Source organism: Saccostrea cucullata, unplaced genomic scaffold, assembly GCF_032062105.1.
Source record: "Saccostrea cucullata isolate Sc308-1 unplaced genomic scaffold, CSIRO_AGI_Scuc_v1 ctg389, whole genome shotgun sequence".
Classification (NCBI taxonomy): Eukaryota; Metazoa; Mollusca; class Bivalvia; order Ostreida; family Ostreidae; genus Saccostrea; species Saccostrea cuccullata.
This window is the reverse complement of record NW_026923763.1, coordinates 27,986-47,012: the sequence shown is the minus strand read 5'-3', so window position 1 is coordinate 47,012 and position 19,027 is coordinate 27,986. Positions and strand designations below refer to the sequence as shown.

General features: G+C 32.6%; 2 protein-coding genes across 3 annotated transcripts; both read right to left on the bottom strand.

Annotated features, from left to right (window-relative positions):
* Window positions 1–1,389: 1,389 nt before the first annotated feature.
* Window positions 1,390–6,144, bottom strand: LOC134264861 (scavenger receptor class F member 1-like). The gene is made up of 3 exons (XM_062747127.1): window positions 6,083–6,144; window positions 3,562–3,690; window positions 1,390–1,726 (listed from the first exon to the last, which is right to left on the bottom strand). The coding sequence occupies exons 1-3, from the start codon at window positions 6,141–6,143 to the stop codon at window positions 1,587–1,589; spliced, it is 330 nt and encodes a 109-aa protein (XP_062603111.1). The 5' UTR covers window position 6,144; the 3' UTR covers window positions 1,390–1,586.
* Window positions 6,145–12,891: 6,747 nt separating this feature from the next.
* On the bottom strand, window positions 12,892–18,436 carry LOC134264860 (uncharacterized). 2 transcript variants are annotated; one of them, XM_062747125.1, is made up of 6 exons: window positions 18,368–18,429; window positions 17,594–17,641; window positions 14,991–15,213; window positions 14,670–14,789; window positions 14,198–14,372; window positions 12,892–13,037 (listed from the first exon to the last, which is right to left on the bottom strand). In XM_062747125.1, the coding sequence occupies exons 1-6, from the start codon at window positions 18,377–18,379 to the stop codon at window positions 12,899–12,901; spliced, it is 717 nt and encodes a 238-aa protein (XP_062603109.1). In that variant the 5' UTR covers window positions 18,380–18,429; the 3' UTR covers window positions 12,892–12,898. The 2 variants fall into 2 exon arrangements, with proteins under 2 accessions (XP_062603109.1, XP_062603110.1); XM_062747126.1 differs by lacking the exon at window positions 17,594–17,641 and having other exon boundaries at window positions 18,368–18,436.
* Window positions 18,437–19,027: the final 591 nt, after the last annotated feature.

Genomic DNA, 19,027 nt, shown 5'->3' with positions numbered 1-19,027 from the left:
AACCGATTGATTTTACTTACATTTATCTAATATTTAAAGAAAAAAATATTTGCATTCATCATATGATTTATATTGTATTGTGTTTTATACTATCTTTACTAAGGCACAGGATACTACTCATAGTATTTCATTTCTCTTTATTAGGTGAAAAATTGATTGCACTGTAAGATAATATAGAAAGTACTAGTAAATGAATTGGCACTTTCCACAAATCAGCAGTAGGAGATTTAATTAAAGACTTTGAAATTTTGGGAAAAAATTGTTTTCGAAAGAAAGTTCCCGAAAAACTTATCTGATTGTAATTACTTAACCCAAATATTTTTTTCAATTGTTTTCCTGGTGCACACGATAGTAATATTTCCTTGTGTAAAGGGTTGTGCTTTTATGCAAATGATATGAAACGCCGAAAAGGAATATCACAGAATTCAGACCCGGTTTTTTTTTTATTTTCATTTAAGAATTTTATTCCATAAATAATCGTATCATAAATAGAATATTTGATACGCTCCAATCCACCTTTTAGTCACAAGTCTGTTTTAGTTTTTTAGTGTGACTGAACTTCAGATATGCTCTTCCTTATCGAAAGAAGCGTATCGTATACGGAAACATATCCACAAGCAGGTGATAAGTGTATGTTTCTTGACAAATAGAGGATGTTATGGATAGAAATATTGAAATCATCATGGTTATTTTAAAATTCAATTAGTATTTTTCATTAGTGCTTTTCATATACATGTATCCATCTAGATCTAGTTGGTTCTGCATTAGCGTATGTTGCATGCCCATTATACAATTTTTTTTTTTAATTTGGTACATATTTTTGTAGAGATTATATTTTTAACTTAAGATTTCAAATCACCTTTAGAGAGTGCTATGAACTTATTATATTTAAAGTTGGCACTTGTGATACTGAATTTACATACTGTGATAGTTCACAAATACTCTCAATATTTGGACGAGAAAGGAATACAGTTTTCCGATATGTTTAATATATGCACGATGAAAATATTGGATTAAAAATGTTAATGTTTACAAGAAAATATGATAAAGGACTTACAAATAGCAATATCATAAAAATATTCGTGAAAAATATTCTAGAACACCATTTCCAATCATATAATAACATTTTATCGAAGACTTGACTGTCTGTAGCCTTAGGTTCAGTGCTCAACAATATCTCAATCACAGAAAAAAAAACACATGTATGTCTAGGCATATACAATGCGTTGAATTATTTTTTACATGTAAAAAGTAATCAGTTTTTAAATACATCTTAAAAGTATCTTACAAAAAAAATCATAAACAGTTCTTAATTTAGTTTTATTAAGATTTGAAGAATAGATACATTTTTTAACTGTATCAAACGTGAGATATAATTGATAACAGCCGTATGTTAACATGTAAATTCTAAATAACATGCATGTAAAAATTCGAAAGCAACACTCATAAAACTGTTTCAAGTTTTAAATATTTATCATAAATCCTTTTATATTTGTCACTTCTTTCACTGTTCCGTGATACAGTTGTCGTCAATTCGTTCATAAACTGTCATGACCTGAACATCTGCCTGGGTTTGAGAACTTCCTTTAAAAGTAAGGATAAGTTGGAGAGCAATAATCACAAGGAAAAATCCCAATGAAGAAGGATCCTGTCCCAATTACGATCAATCTAACAAATGTGCCATTCATCTCTGTCAATTCACTGTCAGTTTTGTTCGAGGTAAAAACTTAAAAAAAAAATAAAACAAAGGTATCATAAACGATTGGATACAAATTTTACCACATACATGTAAGCGTTACATTGATAAAAATGCATTGTTTGAATTTTTTAACTTCATGAAAATCTTGGTGGAAAATGGGTTGGTAAGATAAATTAATATATAAAGATATAATGTCCCGCTTGAAAATTGGACAAATGAGTAGACATTTTGGGCTGCGTCTTAAGATTTAGTATCTTCCATCCTTGATATACCTCTAACCACATTCTCCTATTGTGCGAAAATAATTCTTCTCTTAATAACAACTAAAGCGTGTCCATACAGAGCTTAAAAGAGAACACCATGAATGCTGGAGAGGTAGGATCAGGTGCATAGGGCGCGCAAGTATTCCCTTTGTCAAACAGAGTGTGACTAATTTAACTGATCAACTGGATAGAATATTCCAAAGTCAAATAAAATTAGAAATAACAATAACAAAGACCTGTTGACTGATATATAATAAGTCATTAATTACATTGAGGTTATTTGATATTAAACTATTTTTTAAGCGTAAACATTTAACAAGAGTGAATTAAATAATTCGATCATAAATAAATTCTTTCCAGCTCTCTTTCCTGCATTCCTACCGTAATTATGATATAAACGTAGGTTATTGCATTATAATAACTATTGCTGGAAGATGGAAAGGGATAAAACCCAAATCATTGACATTTTCAGGTCTTTTTTCTCATTGTTTGGAAGAAAAAGTTATTCTCACTATAACGATGATCGTACAGGAAGGCAATACTGGTATAAAATTAACCTGCAAAACGTCATCTATAACCTCTTTATTGGTAAAAAAAAAAACAAACAATATTATGTCACTTTTCACAATGCTAGTATTCCCGCCTTGGAACGTTGAATAACTTGATAATTTTGGAATTAACGTGGGTTATTGCCCCGAATCAATTATTGCTAGAAAGGAATAAAACTCAAAACAATAACTCAAACAATATTTTGAGGATTTGTTGAAGACATTGTTAGGAAGAAGAGTTATTCTCACTTCAACATTGCTCGTAAAAGTAGGCAATAAAAAGTATGTCCGAAAAACTTCATCTATTAACTTCAAGCTGGTAAAACAATTTTATTTCTTTTTACACTTCTATCGCTTTACATGCAAGGTCCCCGTCTTGGAACGTTGAAGGAACTTGAACTTGGATATTACCCTATTGAAATATTACTTTTATGTATTGGCAAAAAATACTGAGTATCACTGCCAAAATTGCTTTTTTAATCATTTCTCTATGTATAATTATCCTTATTCCCTTTATTCGTTATAAAACTTCTGTGTTTTTGTCAAAATGAAGTCTGAATAAATTATTCAAATACAGCTATCAATATTAAAAGAAACAACAAAATTGCACTTGTATTTAAAAAAAACCCAGTAAATTCCAACATGTCATATAGTCTTGGGAATTATGAAGTTAAAATACATTTATTTTAATATAATTCTCATCTCAGTTTTATTGTTGTACATTGAAACGCGTTTTTTAATAAAAGAAATGAAAATAAAGGAAGGATACTTTCTTTTCCTAAGCACTTGATCTACACAACTGAAATTTCAAGGGGACTGTTTTATACCATCTTAACATATCTGTCTTCTTTAAAGAGTTTTTGGAGTTCAAACAGTGTTCGTTATCCCCATACCTTTTCTTATTAGGTTTACGACTGTTACCCTGATTAATTCAAATGAATAAAGAGATCATAGAAGAGACTTGAATTAAAACATTTTAAATTAAAAATTGGCGACGGTACCATTTTTTTTTATTGCCAATACCTTTCAGTACCATACCATTTAATTTTACCTTGACAGGCTCCATTCACGAAATTGCATGTGTTTTTGGAGCAATTACAGTCACTCTGACAGCCTCTGCCAAAGGTTCCTGATGGACATGTTTCATTGCAATTAATTCCGCGAAAACCTGCCTCACACTCTGTTCCATAAAAGTACATACATATAGTATAAAGAAACCGTATCCATCTTTATCTTATACAAGTACGAGGGGCTATCAAAAAAGTGCGCTCAGTTATCGATTTATTTCTCCATGTTTTTAAAACTGTAGTCTCAAAATATAAATAAACATATGTTCCTAGCATATTCTTTCACTGTTTGCACAACTAAACATTCCTCAAAATAGTTGTTAATAATCCTCCTGACCCTGATATTGTTATTATCGAAAATTTCGCTGATTCGTACTGCCATTTTGGTTTCAAAGATAATTCGGTCCAATATATGCTTCTTTCAGAAGTCAACTACGAGAGTAATTGATAGAAGAGAAAGGAATTTTTTGAAATCTTCCCTTTTTGCAAATGAGGTTAGAATTTAGAAGAATTAATCAAGAACCGAGCGCACTTTTTTGTGCACAATAAATATACAGTTTTTTCAATGGGTGGCACTGTAGCTCTCCGGTCTATCAATATATTTTTTTTTTCGGAGAGCTACAGATCTGCAGCTACATAAAATTAAAACCACTTTAGGTACATCAATGAATTATAAAAATAATTATTCATCATCATCTTTTCTATCTATAAAATAAACCACAATTATTAATGTTATGTTTAAATAAATTACTAAAATTTTTGTAAGCAATGGTATGTCCAAGCTGCGCAACCTAGAAAACGACTTGTTCAGACTTGAGTGTAACTACGACAAACTATTTTGATATGAACATCTGACATCCAAAAATCCCATTAATTTAGGTATTTGTTGGGACACTAATGTTACATAAAATATGGAATCTTTACCTCACTCTGGAAATTCTATGAAATTTTATCGTAAATTTTACATGGAGTATCCAAACGAATATTGCCTTGAAAATGAAGTCAAAGGGAGAGGGGTTTCATTTTCCAACGTTGCCCCTGGAAAAACTGGTATACACCTAGGAAATGTTTAAACTGGTTACGGAGAAAAAAAATGCATCCAGATTACTTTTTTTAATGCCAAGATTCAGAGAGAAAAGGAAAACAACGTTAAAGTGGATTTGTAGTCATTTCCGGTTTGAAAAATTTATCACGTCAAATAATTACATGTACGTTGATCATGTGTTTTAGCTATATTGAACTCCAAACAAAATATGCTGGCACAATCAAGCGATGATCTCTCCTAATGTATATTCATTTGCAATAAGAAATGCATTGAAAGTTGCTGTTCATGACATTATAAAGTCATAAAAAAGACGGGTTGAAGTCCTCACTCTGTTATAGGGAATCTCATCAAAAAAAGTGTACGAGGTAGAAGAGGCAGACATTGAAAAATAATGACGTCGTCGGACGTCATGAAACTATAAGCGGCAACGGCGCCAGGTGATCATATAATGTCATTTTTATTTTATAATAATTTGGGAAAAAATAAACATATCAAGCTAAAATGTTCAACATTTCTTTTGTTGTTGTTGTTGTTGTTTTATGTTCCATATAAATTTTGTAAGCGTAGATTACATAGTTCTATCTTTATAGCCACAGTCCACGAACTTTTTGATAACCCCTCGTATTTTATATTATGAGTCAATAATTTAATTTTGTTTGTATTCTAGTCTCTCATTGGTTGATTACCAAAAAGGATCGCAAATTATTTCTTAATAACCTGGTTTGGTATGGGGACACACCCCCTTGACAACCAGCTGAATCATCTGTATCGATACAATCCCATCATTTCCAGTCCTTGGAATTCATGGGAAATTCCAAATTTAATAATTGTACCTTTATTTTCAAACAGTAGCTCGATCTTACCTCGTGTAAACAAACATCATGGCTGCTAGATCTGTATATCAGTTATTACCTCCCCTTGTTTCGTATCACTTCCGTTACTAGGGATGTATTATTGAGCGGCAAATTTGAACTCATAAAAAGTAACACAATTTTACATCCACAATTGTTTAATCATTTTAAAATTAAATTATAAGGAATGACTCTAATTCTTGGCCAAATTATTCGATGATAACCTTGTTTGGGTCAGTTTACGCTTTATAATACGCGAAGCGGATTATAAAAATGCGTAAACTGGCCCAAACTAGGTTATCATCGAATAATTTGGCCAGAAATTAGAGTCATTTCTTAAATAATTTCCTTTTTTTTAATTTCATAATAATAGTTTTATGTTAAATTCCTACAAGAAATGCTTACCATGTACAAATTATATATACAGTTATTTGTCAATCATTCTTGTTTTTTTTTTTTATTTTCATGAAATTCACACAGTTTTATGTAGAATTCCTACTACTTTTGAGAACAATAGGCTCCTATTTTAGACGTTCACAAAACATTTCAACTTTTCTCAAACATATCAACGTGTTTTACAGCCATAAAATTTAAAAAAAAAAGGCATACCTTTACAGGTCTGAGATGTGTTATCAAAGTATTCCCCATCACAGCATGGAATATGTAACATCCCCCTTTATACAAAAATACTCAATTATCCATTAATTACTAAAATAAAAAAAAAATCAATTAAAAAAATAATAGAAATTGACTTGAAACTTATCTAAAAAAATATTTGGAGAATAGGTAAAAGAATATATTATAAATGTTACTTTGTCAAAGAACAATTTTCTCCATAAATTTCACCAACAATACCCATTAGATGAAAATACAAAAATAAAACAGCCATCTATGGTATTACACATTCATAAATGTTCTCTATGATGTTTTGAAACTCACTACATGTAACTCCACGAACTTCCGCGTTTCTCTTTAATATTGAAAAAGAACGCTTTTTTCCAATGAAGCTATAGTGAACCATCAAACATGTACATGTATCAATGTTGTACTTTAGAAGCAGTTTTTCACATTCATGTTGACCGAGTAACAATATTTAAATCTGTTTGAGAGTCAACTATATCGCTCTGATTTATTTCAAGAAAATATTGATCATTATCAAAGTACTTTTTTTTTGAGTGCTTATCATATCTGCAAGTTTTTAGACCTTTGCTGTAATTGTGATCTTTTTATCATATTGCATATTTGCATAAAATGTCTTTTAAAAGCTCGAAGTAATAGTTTCAATTTTTTAAACATTTCTTTCAACAATATTCAACTCATATTTAGACACCATCACAGGGCTGTGAATTATGATTTAACATATATTCCTTCAAATTGGCGGCGTTTACATTCGCGTTTCGACTAATATATTTATAAGGGGAAATAAAGTACAAAGTAGTTTATAAATAGAGATTGGAATTTTGGTAGTTATTATTTGTAACATTTTTGATCATTTGACATTTCATTTGTCACGTTATTTTATTGTCGTCTACTGTGTAATCAAATCTGAATCAGTTGAAACAAGATGGGTCGAAAAGGGAAGGAGTTGAACGGTTAAAAGATAATTCACTGCTCAATAACTGGTTTTAAACCTTTCCAGATAACATTTTTTATCATGTCACATTTCATTTGTCACGTGATTTATTGTCGTCTTCAACGTAAACAAATCTGAATCCGTTCGGTGGAAACAATATGAGGCGAAAAGGGATGGAGTTAGGTAACAAGGTAAAAGAAATCGCTTGGAAATTATTACAAGAAGGAAAAACTAACAGCTACGTTTCAGAAACATTGGATGTGTCAAGGATTACAGTCGCAAGTTTTAAGAAGCGTGTAGAACATCGAGATTTCATAGAAAACATCCCGAGACGAGGCAAGAAACCCATCGTGACAGCCCGAGACTACCAAAAGTTAAGAAGGCTCATAAAAACCCAAAGAAGAGAGAGTTTACAGGATATAACGGACAAACTAAAATGACAATAAAGAAAGGCTTATATCTAAACGAACTGTACAATAACTTCTGTTGAGACGGATAGCAAAGAAAGAAACGGGCAATTCGAGAGGTTAATAGGAGAAAGCGTTTATCGTGGTGTCGAGAAAAGAGAAAACTCACTGTTGACAGCTCTGGAGAAAAGTTTTATTCTCCGATGAATCTAAGTTTGTTTTGGGACAAGACTCTCGTCGCAGCACTGTTAAGGCCTACTATGAGAAATCAACGGAAAATAGACGTGCAAAAAAGGGGGACCTTTTTAAAACTGAATTTATTTTAATTAAGCTGTTTTATTATCACAGAACACAAATACTTATTGAAATAGCATAGTATAACCCACTCTGTACAGTATGAAGTTTGGTCCCATCAATGGACAGTCACGTGATGAATGCATAGTTCGTGTACTGAATGTAGGTCATGAACAAATTTCAATATCGCAAGGGCAAACACTAGTTGAAATTAAAAATTCAAGTTATTATTTGTATCTGCATACTTTGTAGTTTCTGAAAAGTGCTGCTGCTTTGAATAGATTTTGCGTTTTAATAGTTAAAATTTCAGGTAAATAAGCCAATGTCGAAATATGTTTGACTTTTACCAAATATTGTGTGTACTTATAAAATTACGCCCTCGATTTAAAGAAAGCAGCAGCATTTTTCAAGTTAAGAAAAGTATCCTTTATCTATATTCGAAAAATGGTTAAGATCTATGAAGTGTATGCCCTTGTGAAAGTGCGATTTCATGAGGCATCTCGATGTAAAATATACGTAACCTGTACATAAAAACACGACATAATTAATAAATCACATTCTCTTGATAATTAATTGATAATCGCACTAAACAAAGGATATGTATTGGTATTAATCGACTATTTAAAACCTGTAAATAATATTTCGTTTAATAATAAAACGCATTTTTCATTATTAAAAAATCCCTCAATCTGCCTCTCACAGCACATGAAATACGTCATTTTTACCAAAATGACGTCATATGTTTACAAGTTCATCGCGATCAGTGCTTTGTCTATAACCAGCTAAACGGGATTTAACTAGCAAGTTTTTTAATGCATTGATAAGTTTTATTGTTGTCTATTATGCGAATACAGTTAAAAGTTGCAAACTATTTCATTTTCAGGTACAATGAGAAATACATAAAAGTCATATTTTTGTGTGACGTCACAGTAAACTTTTCCCGTATAAATTAGGCCCGCCCCCTTATTCAAGCCGTAACAATGCTGCGGTGTGTAAATTTAAAGGAATCGAGGGGGATATAAATATGGAAATATAAGTAAGGGATACAAGACGAAGATGGTCTAATATGTCAGATACGGGACTGGGACGAGGTGCTAAGCACCGAGTCTCAGTCCCGTATCTGACATAATAGACCATCTGAGTTTTGTATCTTACTTAAAACATTTTTTCAATGCACTTTTGTATTGCTATTGTCATAATATGATACTTGTGACGGTGACCAAACCAGATGGATGGGGCGCTTAAGGGTTTCAGATATTTCTTTCAAAGGGATGAATAGATTTTGATTTAAAAACCTTTATTGAACCCCAATCATATATTATTTAGCGTTGCGACACTCTACGGACGCATTAAGGAGAGCTGAGCAACTTCATGAAAAAAAGCGATTCTGGGAGTATTGTGAAGGATCTTTTTTAACGTTTGAAGATTGTAAGTGACCATTAGGCAAATAAATTCCAGGAAAGTGTCGTTCTTGTCCCTTGGATATCGAAAGCACCACATGTTTACTCAAACGAATTTGGAAATATGTTGTGAAATTAAATTTTCCGGAAAAAAAATCGGAGTTCAACGGGATATATTAACAGATCAAGTGTAAACTTGTCCGAATGTAATGTTCTACAATGGACCACTTTACGGGGATTTATTTGGATGTGTTTTCGAAAAAATCACAAATATAAGATAAGTGCTTCGATATCGGTCGTTTCACAATCAGTGAACTGTCTGGGCGGAGTGTAAATTCTACTGGATTTCTGAGATACTCCTATTTTGAAGTTTCGTTGCATAAATTGGTTTCCATAAAGTTTAAATTGATTGCTCCATTACTTGAATTGGATTACAAGATTGTTGATTTCTATATAAAATGCATAATGTTTGTTTATTTTCTGCCTTATTCATTCGCTGTGCAAAATCCTTTGTTTCACACAGTCCAGTATCATTTTGGAGTACAATATTAGATGCAATAGTTATTGTATATTTATTATGGTGTATCCTAAGTTATTCGGACGAAGGGCGGTGACGATTGCGAAGCACGAGTCTCTGCCTTCGTCCAAATCAATCAGGATACACAATAATAAATATTCAATAATTTTCTTGTATCATGGCCAATCAAACGTCATGTCACAGATTTTCAGCATGATTTTTAATTACACCAATAGAAAATATAGTTTTTGTCAGGTGACCGCATTGATAATCTCTCCTTCCTGTCAGTATTTCTAATAAACATTTTACGTGCCTGTGTTCATGAGAAGGGGCGTCGGATTGCAGCATCCCAGCCCCCCCCCCCCTCCCGGATTTCCTTGTCAACTGATCTGGAGGCCCCCTTTCTTTTAAATGTAGCTACGGACTTAAAGTGGCAGAGTTGTGATTCTGGAGGTGTGATTGTCTGCATGAGTGCTGGGGGCACCAACCTGGAGCCTCCCCCTTTCAAAAATTGCTGGATATCGATCCGCCCCTGGATTGTTAATGAAATTCTCAAGAAAACCTTTGGATATCAAAGAAGAAAAATTCGAAGTTGAACAAGGTAAATTCAAGTGTTATTCGAAAATCAAGAAAAAAAATACCCGTTGATCATTTGACATATTCGAGAGCTGTCGTATTCACGAAAACGCTGTGTCGGGGTCAATTACTCTTCATCTGTTGATGCAGTACAGCTTAAGCCCTATATTACAATAGATGGAATATTTTAATATATTTCTGTATGGAATTCATGTCAAGAATTTAATTTCTAGTTACTGTGGATTGAATGTTTGAAGAGATCCGTAAAATCATTTCGTAGTTCACTTAAGAATATATACGTACTGTAATTTATGTGAAAGGCTTTTATTTCACTTGCAGAAATTTTGCATTAGTATATTACAAAGCCCATTCATTCGTAAGATTCAATATACATGTAAATTAAAATGATGAAATCGCCTTGGTGTTCAATAATTTATTTACACGGCACAGTTTTGGCTGACTCCGCCCATCGGTGTATCTCCAGTTATTGTACACTTGACTTCAAAGGAAAAACACCGCAGCCATAATACAAATAATATTGTACTCCCGACAATAATATTGGACTATAGCTAGTACCCTCTTTGAAATACGAGACTGTCGAAACAAAAGAATGACGTCACAAAAATGTTTTAAATGCTGATAAATATAAGAAAATCTTAGACGACAATCGATGGCCAGTTTTTTCGGTCATTTTCGACTAGAAATTATATTTTTCAAGACGATAATGCTCCTATACACCTTGCACATTCAATGCATGATTTTTTGCACTGGAACGGTATTACAAAGATGAGCTGGCCAGCACAGAGTCCAGACTTAAAAAATGATTGAAAATCCGTGGCTCCTTATTAAAAGAAAACTTCAAAGAAGGATAGGGAAAAATGAGAACAAAGACGATCCCTTCCGACATAACACCGGAGTTTGTTAAAAGCATCTACAGGACCATTCTGAGCCGGTTACTGTGATATAAAGAAAACTAGTTACAATGATGACTTACTTTCGTCGCGAATTTAATCACGCCACCATTTTTTTATGAAACATATTGCATCATACTGTATATACATGTACTTGGTGCATTGTACAGTGAGGGTTCCTTTTCCTAACATCATGAAACATATGAAGGTAACGTCAGTATTCACGATCAAAAGTCCATAAAACGATACAAAATAGAAGCAGAGCAAACAAAAAACCAAAAAATCAGAGGTGAGATCAGGTGCCATAGAGAAGTGTGCATCCCCTTCCGACCCGTCACACCGCCGTGTGCTCCTTGACATGATCAGAAAATAACGCAAAAATCCGTTGTCAATTCACTGTATGAATAATGGACTAATAATTAGTATGAAAATCGTCAGTCAGCATTTGACTCAATGATAAATTGTCTTTACCGGGTACTGACAAGTTCATTGTATTGACCATTGAATTGATAACTTTAAACTAGCCTGTTTAAAATCTTGTATCATCTACTGCGACAAAGGGTCTATGTTTATGCGCAGCATTGTCCAAAAATTCCATTTCCGAGCTTTGCAATGGGATTTGAATCGATGATGCAAATTTAACTCGTACTTGTATAAAAGCTTTAACTATTATGCAACCTGGCAACTTGTAGAGAATTAAGAGATGATAAAAAGTAAAAACAGGTTATTGGGAATATTTGGCAATCAATAGTACAAATAAAAAATTGATACATCTGTTGAGTCTGTTTTATATTTGGATATTTTACTTGAAAAAATAAATTTATGGTAATCTAATAAGGAAACTCTATGATAAATGTGCAAGACTTTAACTTTTCTATCGTAAACTTCTATCGTAAACTTCTCTTACTCATGCACCTTGATCACCTGCATACAAAGTCTATATTTCTCAGTTGATTCGATAAGCTAGAGCATGCTCTATGTAAGTGCAATTTTCTTCAGGGGTAGGTTGTTGACAAACATGTTGATGAAAAAAAGAATAAAAGCAATTTCATTTAAATCGCCATTTTGTAAGTTCTAGTCGTAACAATGACCTTGTCAGGAAATACAATTTACCATTGAGTCAAATTCTTACTGCCGTAGTTTCAATATTAATCGTTATTCAATTATTTACACACTGAATTGACGACTGATTTTTCCGTTACTCTCCGATCATGACAAAAGCAAACGGCGGGTGTGACCGTCTGCATAGGATGCTCACTCCTCCATCGTACCTGATCCCGCTTCTGATGTTTTAAGGCCCGTGTTTGCTCTGTTCCTATTTTGTATTGTTTTATGGATTTTTGAGCTTGATCATGAATACTATTCGTTATCCCCATATGTTTTATACAGGTATGTGCAAAAATATACGGATAATGCCATATAAATCAATAATCAACATTATCAATATTATTTATGAATTTGTATTTTCCATTCACACCATAAAATAGTGTAAACATGTGTTACTGCTTACAAGTCTGAGTTATCGTTGCTGAGCTAGATCGTCTGATAAAAGAAATAGTTCACCATACTCAGCCTAAGAGTGGATTTTTAAGTCTCTCTTAAAAATATGTATTGTATATCAAATTATATTTATAAAACAAGAGAAAAATAAGGGAAAAAAGAAATGTTGTTCAGGTGTATCTACATAAAATTACCATAAGTACATGTATTTTGCTTTTTAGAATTTTATTGTTAGCCTTCATGTATTTTAACATGTTGTAACGATATTTCTTTCAGAAGGTCCTCTATTTTTCATGAGAAACGAGACAACTGTAAGTACAATTACATATACGATGGCAACGGTAATGAAAATGGCTGTCATACTCTTTCCTTTTCCATGTTTTGTCCTGAAAAAAAAAATCTGTCTGAGGTAAGTAAGATAAAGTGGAGAAGATTAAGAACATGTTTAATTAGACATGCTTCGTTGTAAAAAGTCACGGCAACCAACAAATTAAATGTTTTGTCAAAAATAAATTTATATTTATTGATATTTAAAAACGTTTATGAAAAACTCCTACGTCGTTTTCTTTTTGCTAATGTACTTGCAGAAAACACATTTTTTAATATCACCTGAGCTGAAAGCTCAAGCGAGCTTTTCTGATTACCCATTGTCCGTCGTCCGTCTGTCTATCTGTAAGCCTTTCACTTTTTCAACTTCTTCTCAAGAACCACTGGGCCAATTTCACCCAAACTTGATACTGAGCTTTCTTGAGGAAAGGGGGTTTAAATTTTCAAAATGAAGTGCCTAGTTTGCCACAAGGAGAGATAATCAAGATAACACAAAAATAGGGTTCAGTGACTACAAATATTCGTCTTAAGAACTATTTGGCCAGAAAAGCTGAAACTTATGTGGAAGCACTGTGAAGAAGTGGGGATTCTAAGTTGTTAAAATCATGACCCCCGGGGTTAGGGCGGGGCCATATTAGGGAATCCAAGTTTAACATTGAAGTACATGTATATAGGAAAAATCTTCTTCTCAAGAACCACTGTGGCAGAAAACCTTAAACTTATGTGGATGCATCCTGGGGTAGTGTAAATTCTAAACTATTAAAATTGTGACCCCCGGGCGTAAGACGGGGACACAATAGGGAATCCAAATTTTACATTGAAATATATAGGAAAAATCTACTCATGAACCACCGAGCCTGAAAATCTTAAACTTATGTGGAAGCATTCTAGGGTAGTGTCGATTATACATTCTTCAAATTATGATCCCAGAGGGTAAAACGGGGTCACAAAAGGTGTAACAAAAGGGAAATCTTAAAAGAATAGTATGGCCAAAGTAAATAAGGTGAACGATGTGTCCCATGGGCCTCTTGTTCCATTTACCAAACCTTCCCGTTATCAAACAAACATATTGCTTCTTCTGCGGTTTTTCATACAAATTTTATAATCAAATTTTTATAACTGAGATCAACAGAAATACAATGTCATGTGTAATCTTACTGTGCCTCTTAGACATAATCAAGCCTACATGTTGTATGTAAGGAATAGTTATCCAAAATACCTTTTGGGTTTGAACAAAGTTCCATTGATGTGCAATGAGTACGTTAGATTTTTTGAAGACATTATTGTGCTAGATGCTGGAATGAGTAATGACGTCAATAATAAAGCTGGTGATGGGGATGATGATGACGTTGTGGTAGTAAATGATTCCATAACATAACCATAACATTCTGCATCTGAAGAGAAACATGCGCTTAATAATAAAGCAAGTTTTACTTGATATTTAGTACTATTACAAATATTAGCATTTCTAGATCTTATCAGCATTCAAATTTACAGTTTTTGGAAGGCGTGTATCTGTATCTTAATATATGTTAAAAGCGAATTGATTAGAGAAAGAGTTCTGTTAAGCACATGTGCATGTACATATTAATGCAATAAGTCACATAAATCGATCGAGTGCCAAGCCGCCATGGTATTCCTCAATACAAAGCAACGGTTACCCGCTCTAAACTATGGATACCGGCACTTACATTTGTATGAATCTTCGGATGAATAAGAATTAGGACAAGGTGGTTTAAATTGGCTGCAGTCAGACAGAAAACTACTTCTTATGCTTTTGTATCCTTCGTCATAATTAGCACACTTTCCTCCTGAAAAGCAAAGATATATTTTTCAATTGTTGCAACAAGCTTTAAAATTCAGGTCCAGTAGACATCTTCCTGAATTCTTGATATATTTTTTAACAATACAATTTTACATTCATGGACGTTGCACGAATAATTAATGAAAAGACGGCTTTGCTACTTAAATATTCATAAACATGCAAAAAAATACACTTAAAATGCCGGTACCGATTATTTTAATTGGAGAGGCGCAAACTTCCAACAATGAGGTTCTCATGCTGTTCAAAACACAGTGGTAGGTGAAGCCTTTGCAATCGTTCTTTATAAGGTGACATTGCTTTTTAGCTGCTCTCTGTTCCCATTCCAGGTTCGTGACAGGACAACTCTTCACGTGTTCAAGGGTTTGTGTGGAAAGGTTGCAAGGTAGTGAAAAACTGTTCACATATTCTCTCTAAAAATTTCTGAGCTGGTTTCAGTATCCGGCATCCATCAACATCAAATTACACAGAATGTGCAGAAATACCATCACCATCCAAGGATAAATACATATTGTAAATATGTAGATCGAGAGAAGCACTGCTCTACTTTACTTGATTCAATTGATCCAGATCATAATTTTTACTTGCTTTTAAGCATGTTGTACATACACATGATACATGCATTTAAAAAATCTTTTCTAATGCAAACAAAGAGATCATAAAAATGATGATAATATTTATGGATACATATTGCAGGCTAAGTGCAGTGATTGATCATTATGGAACATTTTTTTCTAATACTGTCCACATCTGTATATTTAATCATGTTTAGTCTGTCTTTGATACTTAAGGAATTCTACTCTATACCACAACCAGGACTAAGAGATTGAATGAAGTGGTTCTGGTCCATGCAGTTTACGAAAAAAAAAATTACTTTTAAAATCTACTATTCATATTTTCTATGATTATAATGTGGTGTTTATGGAAAAATAATCCTTCGTTTTTACATGTAATATTGTTTCACAGTTGTATTGCTTTAACAAATTACCATGAATACAACTGTTTCAGCATTTCGTTAAGGATTATTTAATTTTTTCAAAATTCCATGGAAGGTTTATATCTGTTTTCATTCATGAAATTCGGAAATTACAACTAAACTGTTCAGTAAATTCTCAAATTTGATTTTCTTTTTTGTGATTTAAAAAGAGTAAAAAAAAAAAGATCGTTCTTTTTCCTTTGTCTCTTTGAAGACATCATTAAAATTTGCATCGCATGCCTATTTAAATTTATCAAAATCAAATTAATTACTGATCAACAAGGGATACTTTTGGAATGACCCTCTTCTCAAAAACAATTTCTCTTCTTGTAAAGTTCTTCCGTATCAAACGGAACTGTTTTTTTTTTTCTTCTGATTTTTTCCCCAAATCTTGTCGGCAAAATATTTCAGAGATGGCTGGACAGATTTTCCTGAAATTTACAGGTATGAGAGAGAATGAAAAAACCCCGAGACCTTTTTTTTATTTACTGAGTAAGCGAATCCATTCCGGTTGACATTGTCCGCCGTCATTTCTTGACGTCCAAGTAAGCGATGAAAAAAATCAAAAAATTATATATTTTTTTGGAACATTTTTGCATCACATTATCCCTCTTATTTGTACTTTTAATAAATGTCAGTCTCATTAGAAAAACAAAAACGGCAACTTCCGGTTAATAGAGAAAACCTGTATAATTTGAGTATTATACATGTACTATCTATAAATATCTGTTATAGATGTATGATTTGAAATGATTTTTGGATATGATATTCAGACTACAAATTTCTAGAGTAACGTCAAATATCTTTTTTTTTTTGTTTATCTTTAATTTTTAGTTTTTTTTGAATTATTTCTATCTAGACATGGTCCTTGCATGAATGTAAATCGATTTGTTCAAAAGAAACGAGATGTGTTTGTATAAAATTGGATTCTGTGTATAACAACTTATGGCGTGGTTTGAAGTTACTGAAATGCATGTCAGAATCTAATGGCCAAGGTAAAATGGTAAAAATAGATTACTAGTAGTACCCAAAGAAAGGACTTGTTTCAAGGAATAGACCCGTGAAATGTGAAAGTCCTAGATCTTACTCTTCAAAAGTTAAGGCCAAGGTAATTTTTCTATAAGAGGAATCAAGTTCTGGGTGTAAAGGTCAAAAATGTTATAGCCCCGTGGGGATCCGGGTTAGAATAGGTCTTCAGTACCCCCTTGCTTGTCGTAAAAGGCGATTAAATGGGGCGGTCCTTCGGATGAGACCGTATAAACCGAGGCCCCGTGTAACAGCAGGTGTGGCACGATAAAGATCCCTCCCTGCTCAAAGGCCGTAAGTGCCTAGCATAGGCCTAAATTTGCAGTCCTTCACCGGCAATGGTGAGGTCTCCATATCAGTGAAATATTCTGGAGAGGGACGTTAAATAGTATACAATCAATCAATCAAAAATGTTATACTCACTGAAAGGTTTTGTCAAAAAAAAATGGTAGCCCAATCTCCAACTGTTCGAAAATCATGATCAAGGTTAAAGTGTGGTATTTTTTGTGAAAACTCCAAAGTCAAGGTTAAGAGGTCAAATTTTGTCGAAACCAATAAAAAGTATTTTTAAAGGGAATACACTTGTGAAATACGAAAGCCTTAGCCCCACCAACTAAAAGATTATGTGAAAGGTGAAAGTTTTGGCAGACAAACAGACACACAGACAAAGAGTTAGACAGAAAAAAGGCACACAGCTTCATAGATATCTATGTAGACAGACAGATGATCAACGGACTAGACAAAACATACTCCCAAAACCATGTTTACTAGGGCTTACAAATAAAACTTACCCACGAAATTAGGATAACAGAACTAAAACATGTTATCAACACAGCTTTCTAAAATGAAAGAAAATTTCATAGGCTTCATATTTAATCGGTAAATTGATCGATAAAATATGTAAACAGTAAACATGTATACATATGGAATAGAAATACATTTTTTTTTCATTTTATATCACCACAGTATTGTTAACGCTCAGCGAAAGAGAATCATCAATATGCTTTCCCTAATTTTCATACAATGTTTTGGAACATAGATAAAAATTAATGAAGAGAGGGAAGGCATTGATTTTGTATCATAAAAGCGTTTGTAAGAGAGTGCCTTGTCTATTTAAGATCCAATCTATCTGCAGTTTTATTTTCAGATCTTCAGTAATTTTGTTATCTACATACATTACAATTTATTGGAAAATAAATTGAAACACTTATTGAAAAATACCCCGATCTTTCTTTTTATTTATTTCATACCTACCGATACATTGAAAAGATTGTCTAATCTTCACTATATGGTTTAAAAAATCAAATGTAACTTTCAATAGTCATGCATTATCACATTAATCTTGTCACTGCTAAGAATTTAAGTTGACATGAATTGTTTAACTTCTATCTTTAACTACGGCGGCGGAGTTATCATCAAAAGAGAAATATTTTACTTTCGGTTTCATGCAAACTGGGCTTATTATACTTAAATATACCACAAAAAAGATGCAATTCCAGGACTATTGTTTTTCCTTAAATACATTAAACCTTGACCTTTAACAAAATCAGAATATACACACATACTTGTTGAAACATGTCCGGGCACGCTTCTAAACAGGAAAAAGTAAGAAGTCAAGGGGATTTTCCAAAAACTTTAGAATGAACATCTGTTTCCGGAAAAATCAATAAATCGCTAGTACACATGATAATGGGGGCATAAGTGCAAAAATTGTCCCCATTATTTATTCTAGTATAAACTTTTAATGAAAATTAAGTTATATACGTCTGTAATATGTGTCATTTCCTACAAGCAATGTCTGAAATCTTTAAGGTAAAATCATAATAGTGTAATATAACATGAATTATGGCGTCATGTATTATATTTCTGTAATTACAAAGGAAAACTATTTTACGTTAAAACTCTTCTGTCAATAGCATAATATAACTTTGAATCTAACCAGTTTTATAATTTTGAATTAAAAGAAATACTGAATATGAGCTTAGATATAATATATATAATTTTAATAACGAATCTTATATTAAAAAAGAAACAAGGATACCTTTCATACATGTACATTACAGTTTAAAATTTCAACAACATAGATCTCAATTTCAATACATGGTAAAGCTTAAGAGAATCAACAACAAATTCTTGCAACTATAATATAACTTTTCTTTTCTTTTTCTTTTTTTTCATTTTAAGTCTATTATAAATTTGATTGATTGATTGTATGTTGTTTAACG

Bases quoted from the DNA above. Each gene is read 5' to 3' on its own strand.
- LOC134264861 (XM_062747127.1), bottom strand. From the start codon at position 6,143: ATGTTACATATTCCATGCTGTGATGGGGAATACTTTGATAACACATCT. The intron at 3,691-6,082 runs GTATGCCTTTTT...TTTATGGAACAG, and splicing joins CACATCTCAGACCTGTAAAG to AGTGTGAGGCAGGTTTTCGC. The intron at 1,727-3,561 runs GTAAAATTAAAT...TTTTTTTTTAAG, and splicing joins CGTGAATGGAGCCTGTCAAG to TTTTTACCTCGAACAAAACT.
- LOC134264860 (XM_062747125.1), bottom strand. The intron at 14,790-14,990 runs GTACCGGCATTT...TTTGCTTTTCAG, and splicing joins CTCTCCAATTAAAATAATCG to GAGGAAAGTGTGCTAATTAT. The intron at 14,373-14,669 runs GTAAGTGCCGGT...GTTTCTCTTCAG, and splicing joins ATCCGAAGATTCATACAAAT to ATGCAGAATGTTATGGTTAT.